Source organism: Epinephelus fuscoguttatus, linkage group LG7 (genome assembly GCF_011397635.1).
Source record: "Epinephelus fuscoguttatus linkage group LG7, E.fuscoguttatus.final_Chr_v1".
Taxonomy (NCBI): domain Eukaryota; kingdom Metazoa; phylum Chordata; class Actinopteri; order Perciformes; family Serranidae; genus Epinephelus; species Epinephelus fuscoguttatus.
The window spans coordinates 22,746,317-22,763,897 of NC_064758.1; the positions used below are offsets into that span (position 1 = coordinate 22,746,317).

Sequence of the window (17,581 nt, forward strand, 5' to 3'; positions counted from 1 at the left end):
AACTGGTACTCCCCCTGTTTCCGTCCCTCCAGCATCCAGACCGAGATTACAGTTAGGAAAAAAATGAAAAGACCTCCCGAGGATACAGTTCCTGTGATCATGTACTCAATCTTAAACAAATTTCTCTCTATTTGACCTAATTGTAATACGGCTGCCCACTCCTGCATTTTGCATCTAGAATAATCTGCATTCAGCCAAAGAAACCTTCATTACAAAGCTACCCTGTGCAGCAGACAGCATGTAATGGCCGTCTTAGCATACTTGAAGTGACTTCATCAAGGCTAAGTCATTTCTGCACTTCTCACCATCCCTCAGAGAACATTAGTGCAGCTTATTGACCGCAATCACCATTGTCCATTTCCTCCTTTGTTAACAATGCAATACTATACATGTGTTCATCTTATATCAGCTATGTGGCCCAGAGCTATACGGGGATTCACAAACCATAACAGTCCACTTTACCTAAATTTACATTGATTTATTACAGCTATAGCAGTTCTGTACATTTATTATGGTGCTGTGAATGGTTGTATGTACAGTTTTGTGAATTAATGACATAATATAAGGTGTTTTAGTGAGTGTTTTTGAATAATGATAGCACACTACAAAGTGTTCTTTGGCTGCAGCAATGGTTCGGTGGCTGCTGTCGGACTTGAGAGGGGCTGCGCCAGTTTCTTTGAGGTTGTGTGCTGTTATTGTTAACTGTGTGTAACTCGACTGTACTCTGTGTATTTTTGTCCTTTCAGTGCCATCCAGTGCTAATAACTATATCCGGTCTGCCCTTAACCTCCATCCCTGTTTCTTGTGCGTGGTTCATGTGACTGTGGCTCTCCTACTTGACTCTAAATGCTGTGTGACAATTTGATTTAATGTCTGAGAAAGAGAATGGCAAAATGACACACTTGTACATGTTTACTTGTATTCTTTCTCTTAGGTTCCATTAGTTTGTCTGTCTTAAATTATATGGGATTTTATGCCTCAGCCCAAGAACGACATGGAGAGACAATGTTAGAGGGGCAAGGGTAAGGCTCTCAAGTCTGTTGGGTTTTTATCAGCTTCTACAGGGTAACCTCTCTCCTTCCCTCCCTCCCCAACTCCTCTTCCTCTGCCCCCCCAGTCCCTTCGCTTGTATCTTTACTAAATCATGTAGCATTCTTTTCTGCCTAATTTACCCTCTATTTGAGTCTTATGTCTCTATCTCCTCTCTTTCTCTCTCAATCACAAATTTCTTTGCAGGTACAAAGGACTTTTCACACCACGTCAACTGCCCCAAAATAACAGACAAACAATCCCTATGGCGTACTGCTACTAAAAATACTACGCACATAAAACCTATACTAAACATTGACCTTCTCTCTCAGTGTATATACATGTATAAATGCAATATTATACATGCATATACATGCATAGATTTATGTGTGTATGTCAAGCAACTCTCCGCCTATGCCAGGGCCGTCTCTCTTCCCTAGTGAATATTCTCACTTCTAACAGTTTGGAACCTCTTTTGCTTCTCTGTTTTTGTGTAGGTGTCTATAGTCAGCCTTGTAGCTAATGCGCTGGGCTACTCCGATCTAGGGCCCATTAAATCACTCAGGACACTAAGGGCCTTGAGACCCCTCAGAGCCTTGTCACGTTTTGAAGGGATGAGGGTAAGATCCAAAGCTAAGCAGCTGATCCTTCCGCATGCCCATTCAACAGTTTAAAGCATGCTAGAACTGATCTTAAAAAAAAGTAAGACAACAAGGAAAACCCAAAATATTGGGGGATTGTTTTTAAAACCAGGAAATGAAAGCCAAGAAGTCACCTTTCCATGCGCAATCCTGTACCATGCCTTTGTTAGAGCGAAAGAACAAGTCATGATGCAGCTGGGAGACTGAGTAAAGTAACAGTAAAGTTGTATTGCCAGCAGAACAACATGCATTTCAATTGAACTGTATTAAACAAACAAAACAATCTACATACAAATTGATTTGTTTCATGATAAAACATTACCCAAAGAGTAACAGAAATATTTTCACAAAGCTGCCTCATCACATAAGTGACGAACTAGAAATTCTGATACTTCATCTTACTTTGTTTCTTCCTGATTGGCCAAAGTGAATGTGAAATTGGTCAAAGCTAACCAAACTTACATGTCATTTCATAGAGCATCCAGATCAACAGTTAGCTCTTCATTTGGCCTGATTCTCAACCACTGCTTTTAAATGAGACCCCCCCCCCCTCCACATGCCCCCCTGCTCCCATAAACCCCCCACCCTCCTTCCCCTCCCCAGCTCTCACCATCTCTCAGTGCATCGAGAACAACCAGCAGGAACCAGGGAGCTGCAGGACAACAAAACCTTTGCCCAACCAGTCACACCAAAACTCTGCATCCAGGGCGGCTGCCAAATAACCACTCAGAGAAATCTGTTCCATCCACAATCACACATCTGCAAAATTAACATTGGCAAACATTTGCCTCCCGTTCACTTCTATTCAATGCTAGCGAAGGGGGGAATATACATTTGCTTCTGGTGGCAACGCAAATGCGCAAATTTGCATCTTTGCATTGCACAGAGTTCAACTTTGGTGAACTTTGACTGGAGAAGTCACAGCCTCAACCAGCAGCAAAGAAGTATGTGTGGAAGAGACATTTATTTTTGCTGTGTTTAACCAGCCAATATTATTTGATATTGGCCAAGAAAAATAAAAACTGCTCTACATGAGAGACGCTGCCTGGCTATGCAGTGAGTCACTAGACAGGTGTGGAACATAAGATAATGGAAAATGTACCAATAACATAATATTTCACGCCATCGATTTGCAAGCTAACATTCATTTGTAAGCCAGCAAACTAGCTAACATTAACTGTCAGCATCACATCTGGCACTACCCACATTCAGAACAAATAGCGCCTTGCGGTGGTCACTTGCCTGCATTCGCTCATGTGTGACCATGCCTTCAAGGCCCAGATTCCCCAAACCAACATCAAAGAACTGGTAGCAATGAAGGCTGACTTCTGTATTGCCTCACGTCACCTGTATCTTGGCCAAAAAGTTGCACTCAAACACACACTAGAATTCTCCATACCAGCAGGCAGTGGTAGTCTGTATTGGTCATTCAAAAAGGGAAACTAGAAGACTGACAGGATGGATTCAAGATGCAAGTTAGCCAGTTAGCACATTAACACACATTAACACAGCCCGATTTTGAAAGAACAAATTATATTTACTGTGTGCCGGCGAACAATAACACAAACAATTACGAGCCGTTTCTTCAAAAGAGCTTAATTGTTAAAAAAATTAATATTACCTAATATAACAAGTTTGTTTCGATTTCACATCACTTCCATTTTTCCTCATGTGCTGAGCTGCCAATCAGTGATTTTATTCACAACCAGGATCGCTGTCTCCGGCGCACATTCAGTATGCTGAATTGGCCAAAAAAAGCTTAGAAGAGCCAACTAGTGTCAACAGTGTGGGACACACCATAAAAGCGAAGGCAACAGACGCTCATGGATGGCCCAACATTGACTGATGGCCAACCATGGGCTTGGTAGTTCAAAGAGTAATCACTTGCGATTAGTTGCTTAAGCCGTCTCTTCCAAACACATCTAATTGGTTGTCTCTGTGACTGGTGGTAGCAATAGGTTGCACCTGGTTGTTGTCACCCATAGCCCTCCCTTGTCTCTTTCTGTCTCTCTAACTCTTGATCTCCTCTTTTACTACTCACTACTCTTGGACTGGTTGCCTTGTCTTCTAGTTTGAGCTTCTCCTTCTCACCTCAGCCCCTCCCCACCTCCTCTTCAGCCCCACATGTGCAGCACTGTGCGGCACCCACCCCACCCTTCTCCCTCCTTCTCCTCTTCTTCCACACCCTCTTATCCCTCCGCTACTCACTCCACCTCGACCCGGTTCGGCTGGGCCGGACCGTTGGAGGGTCACCACACTCTCTCCTGCTTGTCCAGGATCTTTCTGCATCAGGGACTGAGACAGAAACCACACACTCACAGTGTTGTGGCTTTGGGAGGAAAATATTTGTTAAGCTTCTGCCGGCGTCAGCACTTTGGGTCGCACCATCCCACCAACTGATCCGCTAACGGTCCATTCTGGTGGCAGGTTATTACTGTAGTTTTTGTAAACATCGTCCATGTTAAATACGTAAAATCATTTTTAGTGCCTTCCTTTGGGAATGCAGGCAGAAGCTGAGCAAATATGCTAGGCTGCCATTTCACACAAGGCATTACTGCTGTCATGTCATGGCACCACATACTGTTGCGCATACAGCAGGCCCTGGCTTCCTGTTGCCTTCCACTCCCACAGGAAGTGAAACTGGGAGGCAACAATGGGCCCAGTTAAACTCTGACTTTGAGTTCTGGGTCTTCGTGGGTGGTGGCCCATAGGTGTACTAGCACTACAGCGTTCGGACAACACTCTCAACCCTAGACAGACAATGTGTCGCCCCTCTTTAGTATGTCCCAAAAATGACAGACCTGCAGGAGATGAAGGCCTGTGCATTAATCTAGTGGGTGGATTGATTGTAAATTTATTGTCTCATTCATACGAGATATCCAGCGACTAAAATGTGATGCCGTTGCACATGAGACATCAATGCTTTTAGGCCCTGGATAGGCTTTATGGATGTTGTCATGAATGTTTCACTGAAATTTCATAGGTTTAATTGTTAATTGTGGGATGGGAAATAGACCTGTTAATTATTATGTCATTTTTGGGGTTGGACATCATGGCACATTTGCTTTAATAGAGTGTATTAATACCAGTGCCCCTATGAATGACCTTATTCACTGGGTGTATGTGGTAAGAATGGTGCGGGTGGCCCAGTCATGCAAAGGGAAACAAACAGAGGAATTTGACCCTGCTGTATCAATTTTTTACTGTAATGTCTATGTTCATCAATTGAGTTACCATTTTGTTTGAACTGAAAACAGAAAATTTGAGGTCAAAGCAATAAATAAATGAATAGGGAAGTACATGAATGGAGAGATGACACCGTATGAAAGAGATTCTGGAGAGTTAGAATGATGAGAACGTATATATATATCCCCGCTGGTTGAGTATTACGGCACGACGCATCGCTGAGGCCAACGCAACTCAACAGCGCTGAGCGAGCAGTGCAGCTTCAATTGGACACATTGCACTGCTTAACATGCAATGAAAACGGGCTGTTCTGACTACCTACTTTGCTCTCTCTTTCTCTCAATGCTGCTTTGTAATCTTGGTCTTACTTTTTTAAGCAATGCATTGTACAGGAATGACAACATCTCTAGCCATCTTTACCCCACTTTCAGTAAATCCCCTTTTTCCTGACGAACCTGCTGACCTTTAAGTTTCATCAAAGATTTTGAAATGACATTGATTTTGGTAGTTTTATCTTTGCCAGCTATTAAGGGTATCAGTCATCACGGGGCCTTTGGATGTAACCTCCAAACCCCAATCACTTTAATGGCCTGTCTTCACCAGGAGCAGGCCAACACATGTTATATGAGCAGTCATGTGTTGCAGATATTTGTCAGATACCATGTTAATATCAGAATGGCTCGTCAGACGCATAAGCAAAGCTTCAACCATTACCTCTTTAGCTGCTATCTCTCTATCCACACATTTCTCTATTTATTTATTTATTGATTTGAGCGGTTCTTGAGATTGCACAATGCCATGTAACACGCATGTACTATAACTGCTGATGCACATTATGCATTTTTGAAAGCCATTTTCCCTCTTTCTGAGAATGCTTTCCACACAGCATGGCCTAATTCTTTTTTTTAAACACTGAGTTTTTGAAAGCAGTTCAATTGTATCTCAGATCGAGCAAGGAGTCATTCTCTCAGCGAGTGCAATGGCAACAACGTGAGGGAAAGAGCGTTTTTTATAGGTCTATAATTATATTTGAAAAAACATTTTAGCATTTTATATTAGGCACAATATTTTAACGGTGTGCCCTCTGTACAGCTCAAATTTAAGATTCAGCACGAGTCAGCCTGTGAAGGTCGTGTACGCGCTGAGAGAATCCTGCTCCTCCCTGTCTGTCTGTAATGAGGAGGGAATATGGCTCCATAAAACGAGTCTGCCAAAGACATGCATGCTCAGCTGTCTGCCTGAGAGCTGCTGGTCGGCCTGCCTAACACTGGTAGTGAGCGGTTCACTATGTGCTGAGCTTATTACTGGCTATGATAAATCTACGGGGAATCAGATTGGATTGCTTGAAAGGCCTAGATTTTGGGTGGTGGGAATTATTATTCGTAACTTGATTTTTTTTACTGCTTTAGTTTGAGTTATTGTTTGACTTAGTTATGGGAAAGGGTCATTAAATTAAGAATATTGACTGTCTAAGGTTGGGGTGGTAAGAGTGGACACTTCATAGTGGTATGGCAAACACTTTAAAAATGATATTTTAAGCTTACAAAGTTAACATTTACAAATATGAGCACAACTATTTTCTCAAAATATTATGAACTGTGTTTCTCACAAACCTGTCAAATGCTCCCATTATTATTTAATGCTATTATTTCTGGATTAAAATAAATGTAATAAATATATGTAAAGGTGAAATAATAATAGGAGCATTTAAAAGTTTTTTACATTAAGTCTTCGGAGAGATAAAGATTTAGAAAAGAGCCCCCGGGAAGCAGTGTGTGAGCATGTGCCTGAGTGTGTGTTTATGTATGGTGTGTGTCTGTAGCCTTATGAAAAACAATATTAGAGTCACATATGTTGTAAAGTGTACAATTTGAACTCACTATTTCTGTTTTATACTTTTACCCCAGACTTTGCAGGCAGTGTTACCATCAGACAAGTTTCCAGTGTCGGAATAACATAATGAGAGTTTTACCTCAGTTGGTGTGTGCTCCCATGATCACAATCGTTTTGTGGAAGATTGTCATAAAACTCAGTCCAAGCTGTCTTAAGTCATTTTTTTTCTTATCTTGCCGTTTTTAGTCTCGGCTCATGCAAATAGTGAAGTTCACTGAAGTTCACTAAACTGTGTCAGCAACCGCTAGGTGCGCTCTCTCCAGCATCAACAGGAGGCAGCAAACCGGGTAGTCAGTGAATATGGAGGGAACTCCGGGGATGAGCAAGTCTCTGTTCTATTGGACTGTGGAATAGGAGAAGAAACTGGTAGGGTGAACAAGATTCTGTGTTTAATTTGGCGTCTATCTGATCCACCAACCAGAGTGTATTTTAGTGATCGAAATTATAGAAACAGTCTACCTCTCATTACCACAGTCTTCTCCCTCTAAAATAGTGCAGCTAAACACAGAAGGCTGAATGGCGAGTTGAGGCGACAAAATCCAAAATGTAATGTTTGTAGGTAAATACAGTTTATCTCTATGGATTATACTGATATGCAATTGACAAGAGTACCGTTGACATACGAGGTCTTTTATAGTGTGTGTGCAGACATGTAAGGAACTATTAATATGTCACATTTTTTAAAAGGGAGTTTGGCTAAATATTTTCCACCAGGAGCAGGATGAAAAATAATCTCAAAAGGAATCTAGTTATAAGCTTGCAGATAGTGACCCTGAAAGATCCCCAGTCTTTGAAAAATCTTGTATTGTGTGACTAAAAACTTACATATTCTTTAGTTTTAGAGATGATGTTACCCTTTAGTCTTTAAAACGCATTTTCAAAGTCTTTTAAAGTTTTCTAATGAATGGTAGGCAGTAGTAGCAAACACTATTTGTTTTGTTTTGTTTTATCTTAAAATCACAAAATGTCCCAAAATTATCATGTTTTACATAAAGAAGTTTATGAATTGTACATTTTACATCATAAATATGTGCTTTCTATAGTGTGTGTGTGTGTGTGTGTGTGTGCGCGCGTGCACGCGCGCTTGAGCATCCCTTAAGCACTTCTTGCCGCATGCTTCAACAGATCAAAGAGCATCTCAGAGTCACATCAGTGTTGCTCTAATTAGAAAGGGACCAATACAGCTCCCCTTTCCATTAACTCCCTGCACTTCGTACGTACATCACAGCGGTGAGCTATGCTTATTTTCGACTACATTAACTCATAATAGGATTGAACTGCTGCTCTTAATGCCACCTGTAACAAAGGGTTTAACAGCTCTTTTTAAAGTACTCAGTGTAATGCCATAACAGTATGTTGTGTCTTGTCAGAGGGGTTGAAAGAGCTGTGTTTGTTTCCTGGTCCTCATGTCATATCCTGTCTTCCCTGGTCTGGTCTAGGTGGTAGTCAACGCCTTGGTGGGTGCCATCCCTTCCATTATGAATGTGTTGCTGGTTTGCCTCATCTTTTGGCTGATTTTCAGTATCATGGGGGTCAACTTGTTTGCGGGCAAGTACTACTACTGTTTCAATGAGACATCAGAGGAATACTTTTCTGTCGACGTGGTCAACAACAAGACCCAGTGTGAGGCCCTCATGAAACAAAACTATACCGAGGTCAGGTGGAAGAACGTCAAGATCAACTTTGACAATGTGGGCGCTGGCTACCTGGCCCTGCTGCAAGTGGTGAGAGTGTCGCTCCTCTTCTCCTCACTCCATTTCTAATTTCATGCTAACTTGGTTTTCTCATTTTCCTATGCACTTTTCTGTTGTTGTTTTTTTTTTTATGTGCGCCACCTGAGGGTCTGTTGTTGCTTCAAACTCCATTTGCTCTCACAGTACTCTGAGGCAGTTCTGTTCTTATTCATTGCTTATATTCGGTGTTTCTCCACACCCTTTCCTTCATCTACTTGTTTCTTTCCATGCACAAGCTATACTACAGGACATGCATCAGTTTTGGTTTGAGTTTCTTTGATTTTAATTTACAATTTTTGGTTTCTACAAACGTATTTAGTCATGTCTCTCTTTTGAAAGGCCACATTCAAAGGTTGGATGGACATTATGTACGCGGCCGTGGATTCCAGAGAGGTATATTCATTGCTTCCTCAATTAATATTTTGATGTTGTATACCAGACTGTTTACAAGCAGGTCTTAAAGGGAAAGTTTGATAAAGGTGGAAATTTGCTTATTCATTTTCTTGTTCAGAGTTAGATGAGAAAATTGTATGCAAGTATGAAGCTACTGTCTGCAGCCAGCTGACTTAAAGGTCCAATGTGTAGGATTTAAGTGGACCATATGGCAGAAACTAATACACCAACTATGTTTTGTGTATAATCTCCTGAAAATAGGAATCAGCATGTTTTCCTTACCTTAGAATGAGCTGTTTTTCCCTGTTTCCAGTCTTTGTTCTAAGTTAAGTTTGCTGGCTGCTGGCAGTAGCTTCAGTAATTTCATTTAACTTAAGAAAGAAACCATATTTACAGAAATGTCATATTGTATTTTTTTTTTTTTTTTTTATTTTGTTATTAAAATACAACACTACCTTTAATATTGTACCTCCCTCCAAGGTGGAAGACCAGCCCGACTATGAAGTCAACATCTACATGTACATCTACTTTGTCGTTTTCATCATATTTGGCTCCTTCTTCACCCTCAACCTCTTCATTGGTGTGATTATTGACAACTTCAACCAGCAGAAGAAAAAGATAAGACCCGTTCTGTCTCCTTATCCCCTATTATGCTTTAGGAGTTTCTATTTTAAAGTTTCAGAATGGGATTATAACCAAGTCTGTGTTTGTCCCTTTACTTTGGAGGTCAGGATATATTCATGACAGAGGAACAGAAAAAGTACTACAATGCCATGAAAAAACTGGGGTCTAAAAAGCCACAAAAACCTATTCCTCGACCACAGGTATGTTTTTTCTTTTCTGGGTACCCACATAGGAAGTGTTCAGATTTTTCAACACATGATGCTTTGGGTTGAAACCTCAGTAAACTTCATCCCTCTTTGTGTCTCTCTCTCTACTCGCAGAACAAGGTCCAGGGCATGGTGTTTGACTTTGTGACGCAGCAAGTCTTCGACATTTCCATCATGATTCTCATCTGCCTCAACATGGTCACCATGATGGTGGAAACAGACGATCAGTCAGATGAAACGGAGAACGTCCTCTACTGGGTCAACTTCATCTTTATTGTAGTCTTCACCACAGAGTTCTTGCTGAAGCTGTTTGCCCTTCGCCACTATTACTTCACCAATGGCTGGAATATCTTTGACGTGGTGGTAGTCATTCTATCTATTGTCGGTGAGTGAAGGAGGTGGAAGACACAGAACGATGAGGGAGTAGCTTGATGATAACAAGGCCCTATCCCAATACATCCCTTTCCCCTACCAGCTATGCCTTACGCCTTCATTTTGCGTGTTCACATCTAGGGGTAGGGTGTCCCGATTCTTCTTGGGATAGAGGAGCAGGGTGAAGTGTAGGACCTACATTGCCCTTGTGATCCTTTTGTTTATAGCCACCATAAAAAAAGCTAGTATGCTGATGACTCAGTAGCTAACCAGCTAATTAGCTAACGTTACATTGTTATTGTTGATGTGTGCATGATAGTCCCACATTTTTTCATACTTCCATGTCGCATCCCCCCTCCGTTGATGGCATATGATACCCGGAATTTAGCTAAAGGCTAGCAGTGAAGTTGCTGCACTTGTTACCACTCCTCTAATTGGTATCACTGCAGAATGGCTGGTTAGGAGCACGGGTTGCTAACGCCTACAGAGCAATGCTAGTGGCCTGATAATGAAACAGTATTATTTTTTCTTTGATGACTTGTTTGATTGATTGATAGCTTGAGACTTAAGTTCTGAACGAATCATGAGCATCCTGACAGCTGCTGAAGGATGCCTGTAGCCCATGCTATAGAAATCTCCATTGCAGAAGACAGCATATTCGCAATGTCCGGCAACACTAGTCGCATCTGTTTACTTAAACGGCAGCATACCGATAATGGATCAGGGTCTTGAAGGGCTGTCCCATGTCATAGGGGAAGTTATCAACCACTGCCCGTTTTGACTCTGTCCCGAGGGGCAAGGTGGCACTTGAAAACAAGGGGTAGTGGTAAAAATACGAAATGGGATTAGGTTAAGTCTGTTGTATTCTAATGTTATTCTCTTCCTTTGTTTTTCTTTTCCTTTTTCCTGTCCTTTCTCTCAGGTATGTTCCTGGCTGACCTCATTGAGAAGTACTTTGTGTCACCGACCCTGTTCAGGGTGATCAGGTTGGCTCGAATTGGCCGTATCCTCCGTCTGATTAAAGGAGCTAAGGGTATCCGGACACTACTCTTTGCTCTGATGATGTCACTGCCAGCCCTGTTCAACATTGGCCTACTGCTCTTCCTGGTTATGTTCATCTTTTCCATCTTCGGCATGTCTAACTTTGGCTATGTAAAACATGGAGCGGGAATTGACGACTTGTACAACTTTGAGACCTTTGGCAACAGCATGATCATTTTGTTCATGATCACCACGTCGGCTGGATGGGACGGCCTGCTCCTGCCGATCCTCAACTACCCACCAGACTGCGATCCCAATTTGGAGAACCCTGGTACATCTGTGAAGGGCGACTGTGGTAACCCCTCAGTGGGAATCTTCTTTTTCGTCATGTATATCATCATTTCTTTCCTGATTGTGGTCAACATGTACATTGCCATTATCCTGGAGAATTTCAGCGTGGCCACAGAGGAAAGTGCTGATCCACTCAGTGAGGATGACTTTGAGACCTTCTATGAGATCTGGGAGAAGTTTGACCCCACTGCCTCTCAGTTCATCACTTTTGCCAAGCTGTCTGACTTTGCCGACGCCCTGGAGCACCCACTTCGTGTGCCAAAGCCCAACACTATAGAACTAATTGCCATGGACATGCCCATGGTGAGTGGTGATCGCATTCACTGCCTGGACATCCTGTTTGCCTTCACAAAGCGAGTGCTTGGTGATAGTGGTGAATTGGACATGCTGAGGCAACAGATGGAGGAGCGCTTTGTGGCAGCCAACCCCTCCAAGGTGTCCTATGAACCCATCACCACCACTCTTCGCCGCAAACAGGAGGATGTCTCCGCCAGAACTATCCAGAACGCCTACCGCAGCCACCTCATCCGGCGCGGCATCATCTTCAAGCGTCACATTTTCACTAACGACAAGCTTGAGAATGGCGGGACCAACCAAGAGAAGAAGGAGAGCACGCCATCCACAGCCTCTCTCCCATCGTACGACAGCGTGACCAAACCTGACAAGGAGAAGCAGGACGAAAACAAGGAGGAGTGGGCGAGGAAAGAGAAGGACAAAAACCAAAAAGATGAGTGGGAATCCAAGTGTTAAGGTTCAGTGACTCTCAAATTCCAGTAAAACACAGTGAGATGAGACTCTGAGCCCAAACCCAACAAATGTAGAAAAAGTGATCATTTGCAAGTAAGAAAAAAAACAACAAAAAAATACAAAAAAATGTTTACAGACTCAATACTACTGAGGCAATGTGGTTTCTTATGTCATCAAAGACAGCTGAACCAAACACAATCAGTTTACCACGGAACTTTGCTGCATAGTGACCAAGTTCATAGAAATGAGGAACAAATACAAAATGACTTACAGTGTGCTGGCCAATGACACACATTTCTTTGGGGACCAACTGCCAAGGCACAGAAATCTCTGCAAGATGATCGAAGAATTGCAAAATCCTTGCCACCACCTGAGTGTGGACCCAGCCAACTGCCGCAGCGAGGCTCCAATGCTACGGGACTGGATCATACAGATCCTGCTAGAACTGTATTAGCAGTCTAAAGGAGAGTCTGTAACACAGCGTTTACCATCTTTATCAAGAAGAAAACAATAATCAACCAAGCAAGTTTAGCGAGGACAGAAACCCTAGCGAGGGAGGGGGAAACCCAGAAGCGTAGACAAAGAATTTTTTGTTTGTTTGTGCTGAGTATACTTGCATCTTTACATTATTTGAGCAGCAAAAAAGATAACATTTAGCCCATGTCACTGGTCTTTTCATCTCCTCTTTGTTATACTGACATTGAAAAAGACATTTTCTACATGGGCTTTCACACTGACTGGGTAGGGGTCATTAGTCATTGTTTTGACTTGGGCTGAAGGAGACTTGCTCAGGCCGAGTTCCAGATAAATAATAATTATTGTGCTTGTTCAATGCATAGAAATGACTTGCATGAAGGCATGTTTTGATCAGGAATCATGCATGAGTAATCATAGTCCACAAGACACTAATTCTCAGACCACTGCAGTGGCTTGACTGTAGTTTGAGGCTGTCCACTGGAAAAATTACGAGTACTATAACTGGAAAATGGAGATTTTTGGATAATGATATATAGGATATTTGGGGAATGATAGTTGTCTGATCCTGCCCTTCACTAGTTTTGCTCTTTGACAGATCTTTTAATTCAGCCCTTCATTAAAATTTCAGGTGAATAAAGGATGTAAGCACTCAGAGGCGAAGTCTCAGTCGGATCAGCCAACAACACACTAGAAAATAGTTTGTTTTTTTTGCTGCTCTGAATGTTAGTAGTATAGACAGAGTGTGGAGCGTGTGAGTGTTCGGAAGCAGAATATCCTCACGATGAGGATGCACAGATTTGGAGGGCCATGTCCTGGACCAAATCTGGGGCTTACATCTCTTTGCTTACTTACATCCATCATACATGTGGTCCCTGTTACGGCAATGAGAGCAGGTGATGTTTCACGCCAAGGAATCCATAAGTGGCACCAGTAAGGGTCTGGTGTACCCAAGTGTCAATAGGTATCCCCTCTAATGCTGTAGTTCCAGGAGAAGGGACGAAAATATGGTTTCATTTTTTTTTATATTCTTTTTGTTGTTTTGTTTTGGGCTAGTGGAAAAACTGAAAACCATGTTTAGTTATATACATTAGACAGTACTCTTAACTGAGTCTTTCATTTCAAGTTCCTCTTTTGTACTCCGTCGGACCCGCATCAGAATTTCCCAGTGAATGATGTCTTAGGTAGTGCTTTTCGGACAATTTGAGTTGCCAGCTTTAGAAAAAAAAGCCTTGAAGTCTATCTCTGATGTCCTTGTGATGCAATCATTCTCAGAAAAGAATTTGATCAGTGAGAGTGACACTGACCATCTGACACAGCCGAGTTAGCAGAGAATTGTCACAAGGACATGCCTTGTCGTGCCTAGCATGTATGGAAGGTGGATGGCCATGAAGGGCTTTGTGGTTTGGACTGTAGAATCAAATGGATTTTGTCTGATGTTTCAGGGAGGTGGCTGGGTGATCAATAACACAAAACGTGGACCAATAATAAAAAGGTAGAGCCCCTCCCTTCAGGGTTTTAGACTGACTGCCATGAATACAAGAGAGTAATGGAAGTGCGGAAGAAAAGAAAAGTGCTTTGGTCTGAGTCAGAGTGCTGAAAGTCCCATGTCTGTCAGTGTATCATTGTGCTTTTGTGGGACCTCTTAAACACTGTGTGGTGTTGGACCCGGGCTTGCACCATCTTTTCACATACTTGGAGGCTTTCAAGTACTATCACCCGCTTCAAAAATAATTAGCCAGAGATGGAGGTAGTAATGCAAACACTTGTCGAGATTAAACATCAGCAGGCCTCACATCGACGCAGCTATGTTGTATAATAAGCTTTGTGGGTGTTTTTCATAAAAATAAAATAAAAAAAACCTGAGGCTTTGTCAAGTGGTAGACAAGACACAACTGCCTCCTTAGGTGTTCCTGCCATTTCTTTTTCTACACAGGAGTGATGGTCCTATTTATAAGTGGATGACTGGACAAAAATCTGGCATCCTTCGTCGCACCACTAATGCCATTTTGGTGTGTTTAACACTGCCTGTACCAGAACCCCCTGTCTGTAACAAATAACTGAGGTCTGTTTACAATATGAGGTCTCCGAATCAGTTTGGCTGCTGCACACTGAAACCAAATACATTCCCAATGAAAACCACAGTCGGAGTGAGTATGCCATCCAATTTACCCATGTTCATCTTGGATGTAATGTTTTAGAATGATACATTCACACTTGAAGAAAAAAAAGAAAAAAAAACATGCAAAAAAAGTCAAAAAAGAAACACAAAAACATATATATGTACAGTGCAGGCTATGATGTAAATGGCACAATCGCTGAAAAAGAACGAACTTTTTGAGAGAAACTATAAATATTGTACTATATTCTTTTATTTTATCGGCATGCTTTGTTGTGTTTTTTGTAAATACGGAATTTTAAAAATGTTACTACTAATAATCAAAAAATGAATAATAACAATAATATAGAATGGCTTCCAGCTATGCCCTTTGTCACATTTGTTACCTTTTGGATTTTTTGAGACACTTTTCACTTTGTTGACGGAAATTGAATGAAATATAGATATTATATAATACAAAAGATATATACATGTATACATATATGTCTATATGTATATACATAAAACAGAAGAACACTGTTTGTCACATTTGATTTATGTGCAACACGTTCAGTGGATGTCTAAAACTGGTTGTTTCCAGCACCCTTCTATGTTGGGGAATAGCTCATGTGCGATGTTACTGGAGCTGCTTGCCATGGATTGTAGCCTGATCATGATGAAAGGATAATGTTACCAGCACATTTCTCACTTACTGTCATATCTCTCACCCTCACTGAGTATACAGGACACACCCACAGTCACGGACACAAAACACACACACGCACACACACAGTTGACTCCTCACTGCCCACCAACTTTACCAGTGATCTCTCCCTGGAGGACGTCAGCTGGTGTGACTGACTGCCTCATACACCCTGAGACGGTTCCTACCCCCAGGGCCTCCCCCCCCCATACCCACACATCAGTGCCATTACAGCTCAACATGCATACAATCATGTACTTGCTTCTCATCCTCACATTTCTTTTGTTGAATGGTTTGTTTCTAGTGTTCCACTCAATGGCATGTGCCTTTTTTCTGCTTTTTCTGCGAATTTGGATGTCGATTCCACACTGAAAAGAAAAAAAAAAAAAAACAAAGAAAAAAACAAAACAAAAAACGAACAAAAAAAAGAACATATTTCCAAACTGTGGTGGGTGTAGGTTTGGGGGTGAGCACAACATTAATCAGGGATGTCGAGTCAGAAATACTGCCGGAGGATCATCCAGACACCCCACTTCATCTTAATATTCAACAGTGTGTGATGTTAACAGAAAAACAGCTAACTCAAAAAATGTCCTGTTCTTAGTGCTATGTGTGTCACCCACTTGGCTTGTGAAAAAGCAGCTTGCCTTCTATATTTCTGTTTTATTTCTTCAATGTTTCTGTTTCCATCTGAAATTTATTTTTGTATCAATATTTGATTATAGGACTCATTCTTTTTTAGCATGGTTTATTATGGGCGTTTTTTCTTTTTGCTGAAAAATTAAAAAGTGCTTTTCAAACTGTTGTTATCATTTGACACCGTGATAAAAAAGAGGATATACAGTACAATATGATGGTGTGTTGCACAACCACTTGGACTCTTGGTAAGAATATATGAAAGATTGTCTTCATTTGAGCACGAACCTTTTTATTACCAATAAAGCAGCCTTCCAGTTACGACTCGTGTGTTGGGTTTCTTTCCTCCTCTGCTTTCCCTCAGGCTTATTTCATATTCTCAGTGTGCACTTTAAGTAGCGGTCACCATTTTGTGATTATTATTTTACTTTTGTGGGTGCAACTGGATCACAAAACATCCTGTGAAATGGAGCTGAGTGGCGCTGTGGTAACAGGGTCGTGAAAGGCAGCCTTTCAAATGTAATGGACTTATTGAATTTGTTAAGAGCCCCGTGTTAACATCCCCCTCACAGGCAGAAGATGGACTACAGCCCCGTTATTATGCAGTCCATCTGTGCTGTGATGCTCTTGTTTGCGGTCCACCATAAAGTAAATAGCCCAGAGGTATGATATTACAGTCATCGCCCTCGTAACCTCACAACCTCATGAGAACAGGGCTGAAATAGCCATGTTGGGGGATATTGATCTGTGTGTGTGCTTCTCATGGGAAGTCAGAAACCTTTTTTGGGGGGGAAGAGTAGGTGGAATTGTATGTAAATGATGCATGGAGTTGTCCTCAGACACTGAATAGATGGAAAATTCTCCATGGACTACCCTCCCTCACATTACAAAATGTTGTCTCCCTGGCTCCTCTCCCTCCCTCTTCTATTTTAGACTCTGCCTCCTCCCCCGCCCTTCCTCCATCTCCCTGGATTTTTGCATGATATTTTAATGTCCCTCTCTGTTATCCATCACATGTAGGCAATGGGAACCTGCTCCTTTCATTGCCATGCTCCAGGATGGCAGTGTGAGAGTGCAGTGAGGTGGAGAGGAGGGAGAGTCAGGAAGGGGAGGCGGGGGGAGGTAAGGAAAAGAGAAGGGGAAGGGAGGTGGTGGAGCACTGCAGTGCAGATAAATTAATGCAGCAGTCGAGGCTGAGTCAGCAGCACACTCCCAGTTTGGCCCAGTGCCTCCATCACTTTGTGCCCATGCACGGCTGCCTAGGAGACCGGCTCCCACGCTCGGGAAAAAAAGTCACACCAAATATAAGGACATTTAATCCCAAAATTGGGCTCGTTAACGACATGTTAAGCGCCGACTGCAGACGGGTGTTGGTGCGCGCGGTGCAGAGGAGCTGTCCCCGGTGCCGGAGGTGGGAGCGGGACCCGCGAGCATCCTCTGCCCGGCTTTGAGGCTCCATGGGTGGGGTCGGATGGAGAGATGACAGCGCCATAAACCAAGCCGTAAAATGTGTG

The 17,581-nt window shown here is 42.3% G+C and overlaps 1 protein-coding gene across 7 annotated transcripts in view; it reads left to right on the forward strand.

The window, feature by feature from the left end:
• The window catches only part of scn8aa (sodium channel, voltage gated, type VIII, alpha subunit a), a 62,540-nt gene extending 46,152 nt beyond the window's left edge, over positions 1 to 16,388 (forward strand). For all 7 annotated transcript variants that reach the window (XM_049581120.1, XM_049581116.1, XM_049581122.1 and 4 more), the window contains exons 21-27: positions 1,527 to 1,649; positions 8,189 to 8,473; positions 8,822 to 8,875; positions 9,356 to 9,493; positions 9,595 to 9,699; positions 9,820 to 10,090; positions 11,000 to 16,388. In XM_049581120.1, the coding sequence (XP_049437077.1) occupies positions 1,527 to 1,649; positions 8,189 to 8,473; positions 8,822 to 8,875; positions 9,356 to 9,493; positions 9,595 to 9,699; positions 9,820 to 10,090; positions 11,000 to 12,159 (2,136 nt within the window). In that variant the 3' untranslated portion in view covers positions 12,160 to 16,388. The remainder of the gene's footprint in view (positions 1 to 1,526; positions 1,650 to 8,188; positions 8,474 to 8,821; positions 8,876 to 9,355; positions 9,494 to 9,594; positions 9,700 to 9,819; positions 10,091 to 10,999) is intronic.
• The last annotated feature ends 1,193 nt before the right edge of the window (positions 16,389 to 17,581 follow it).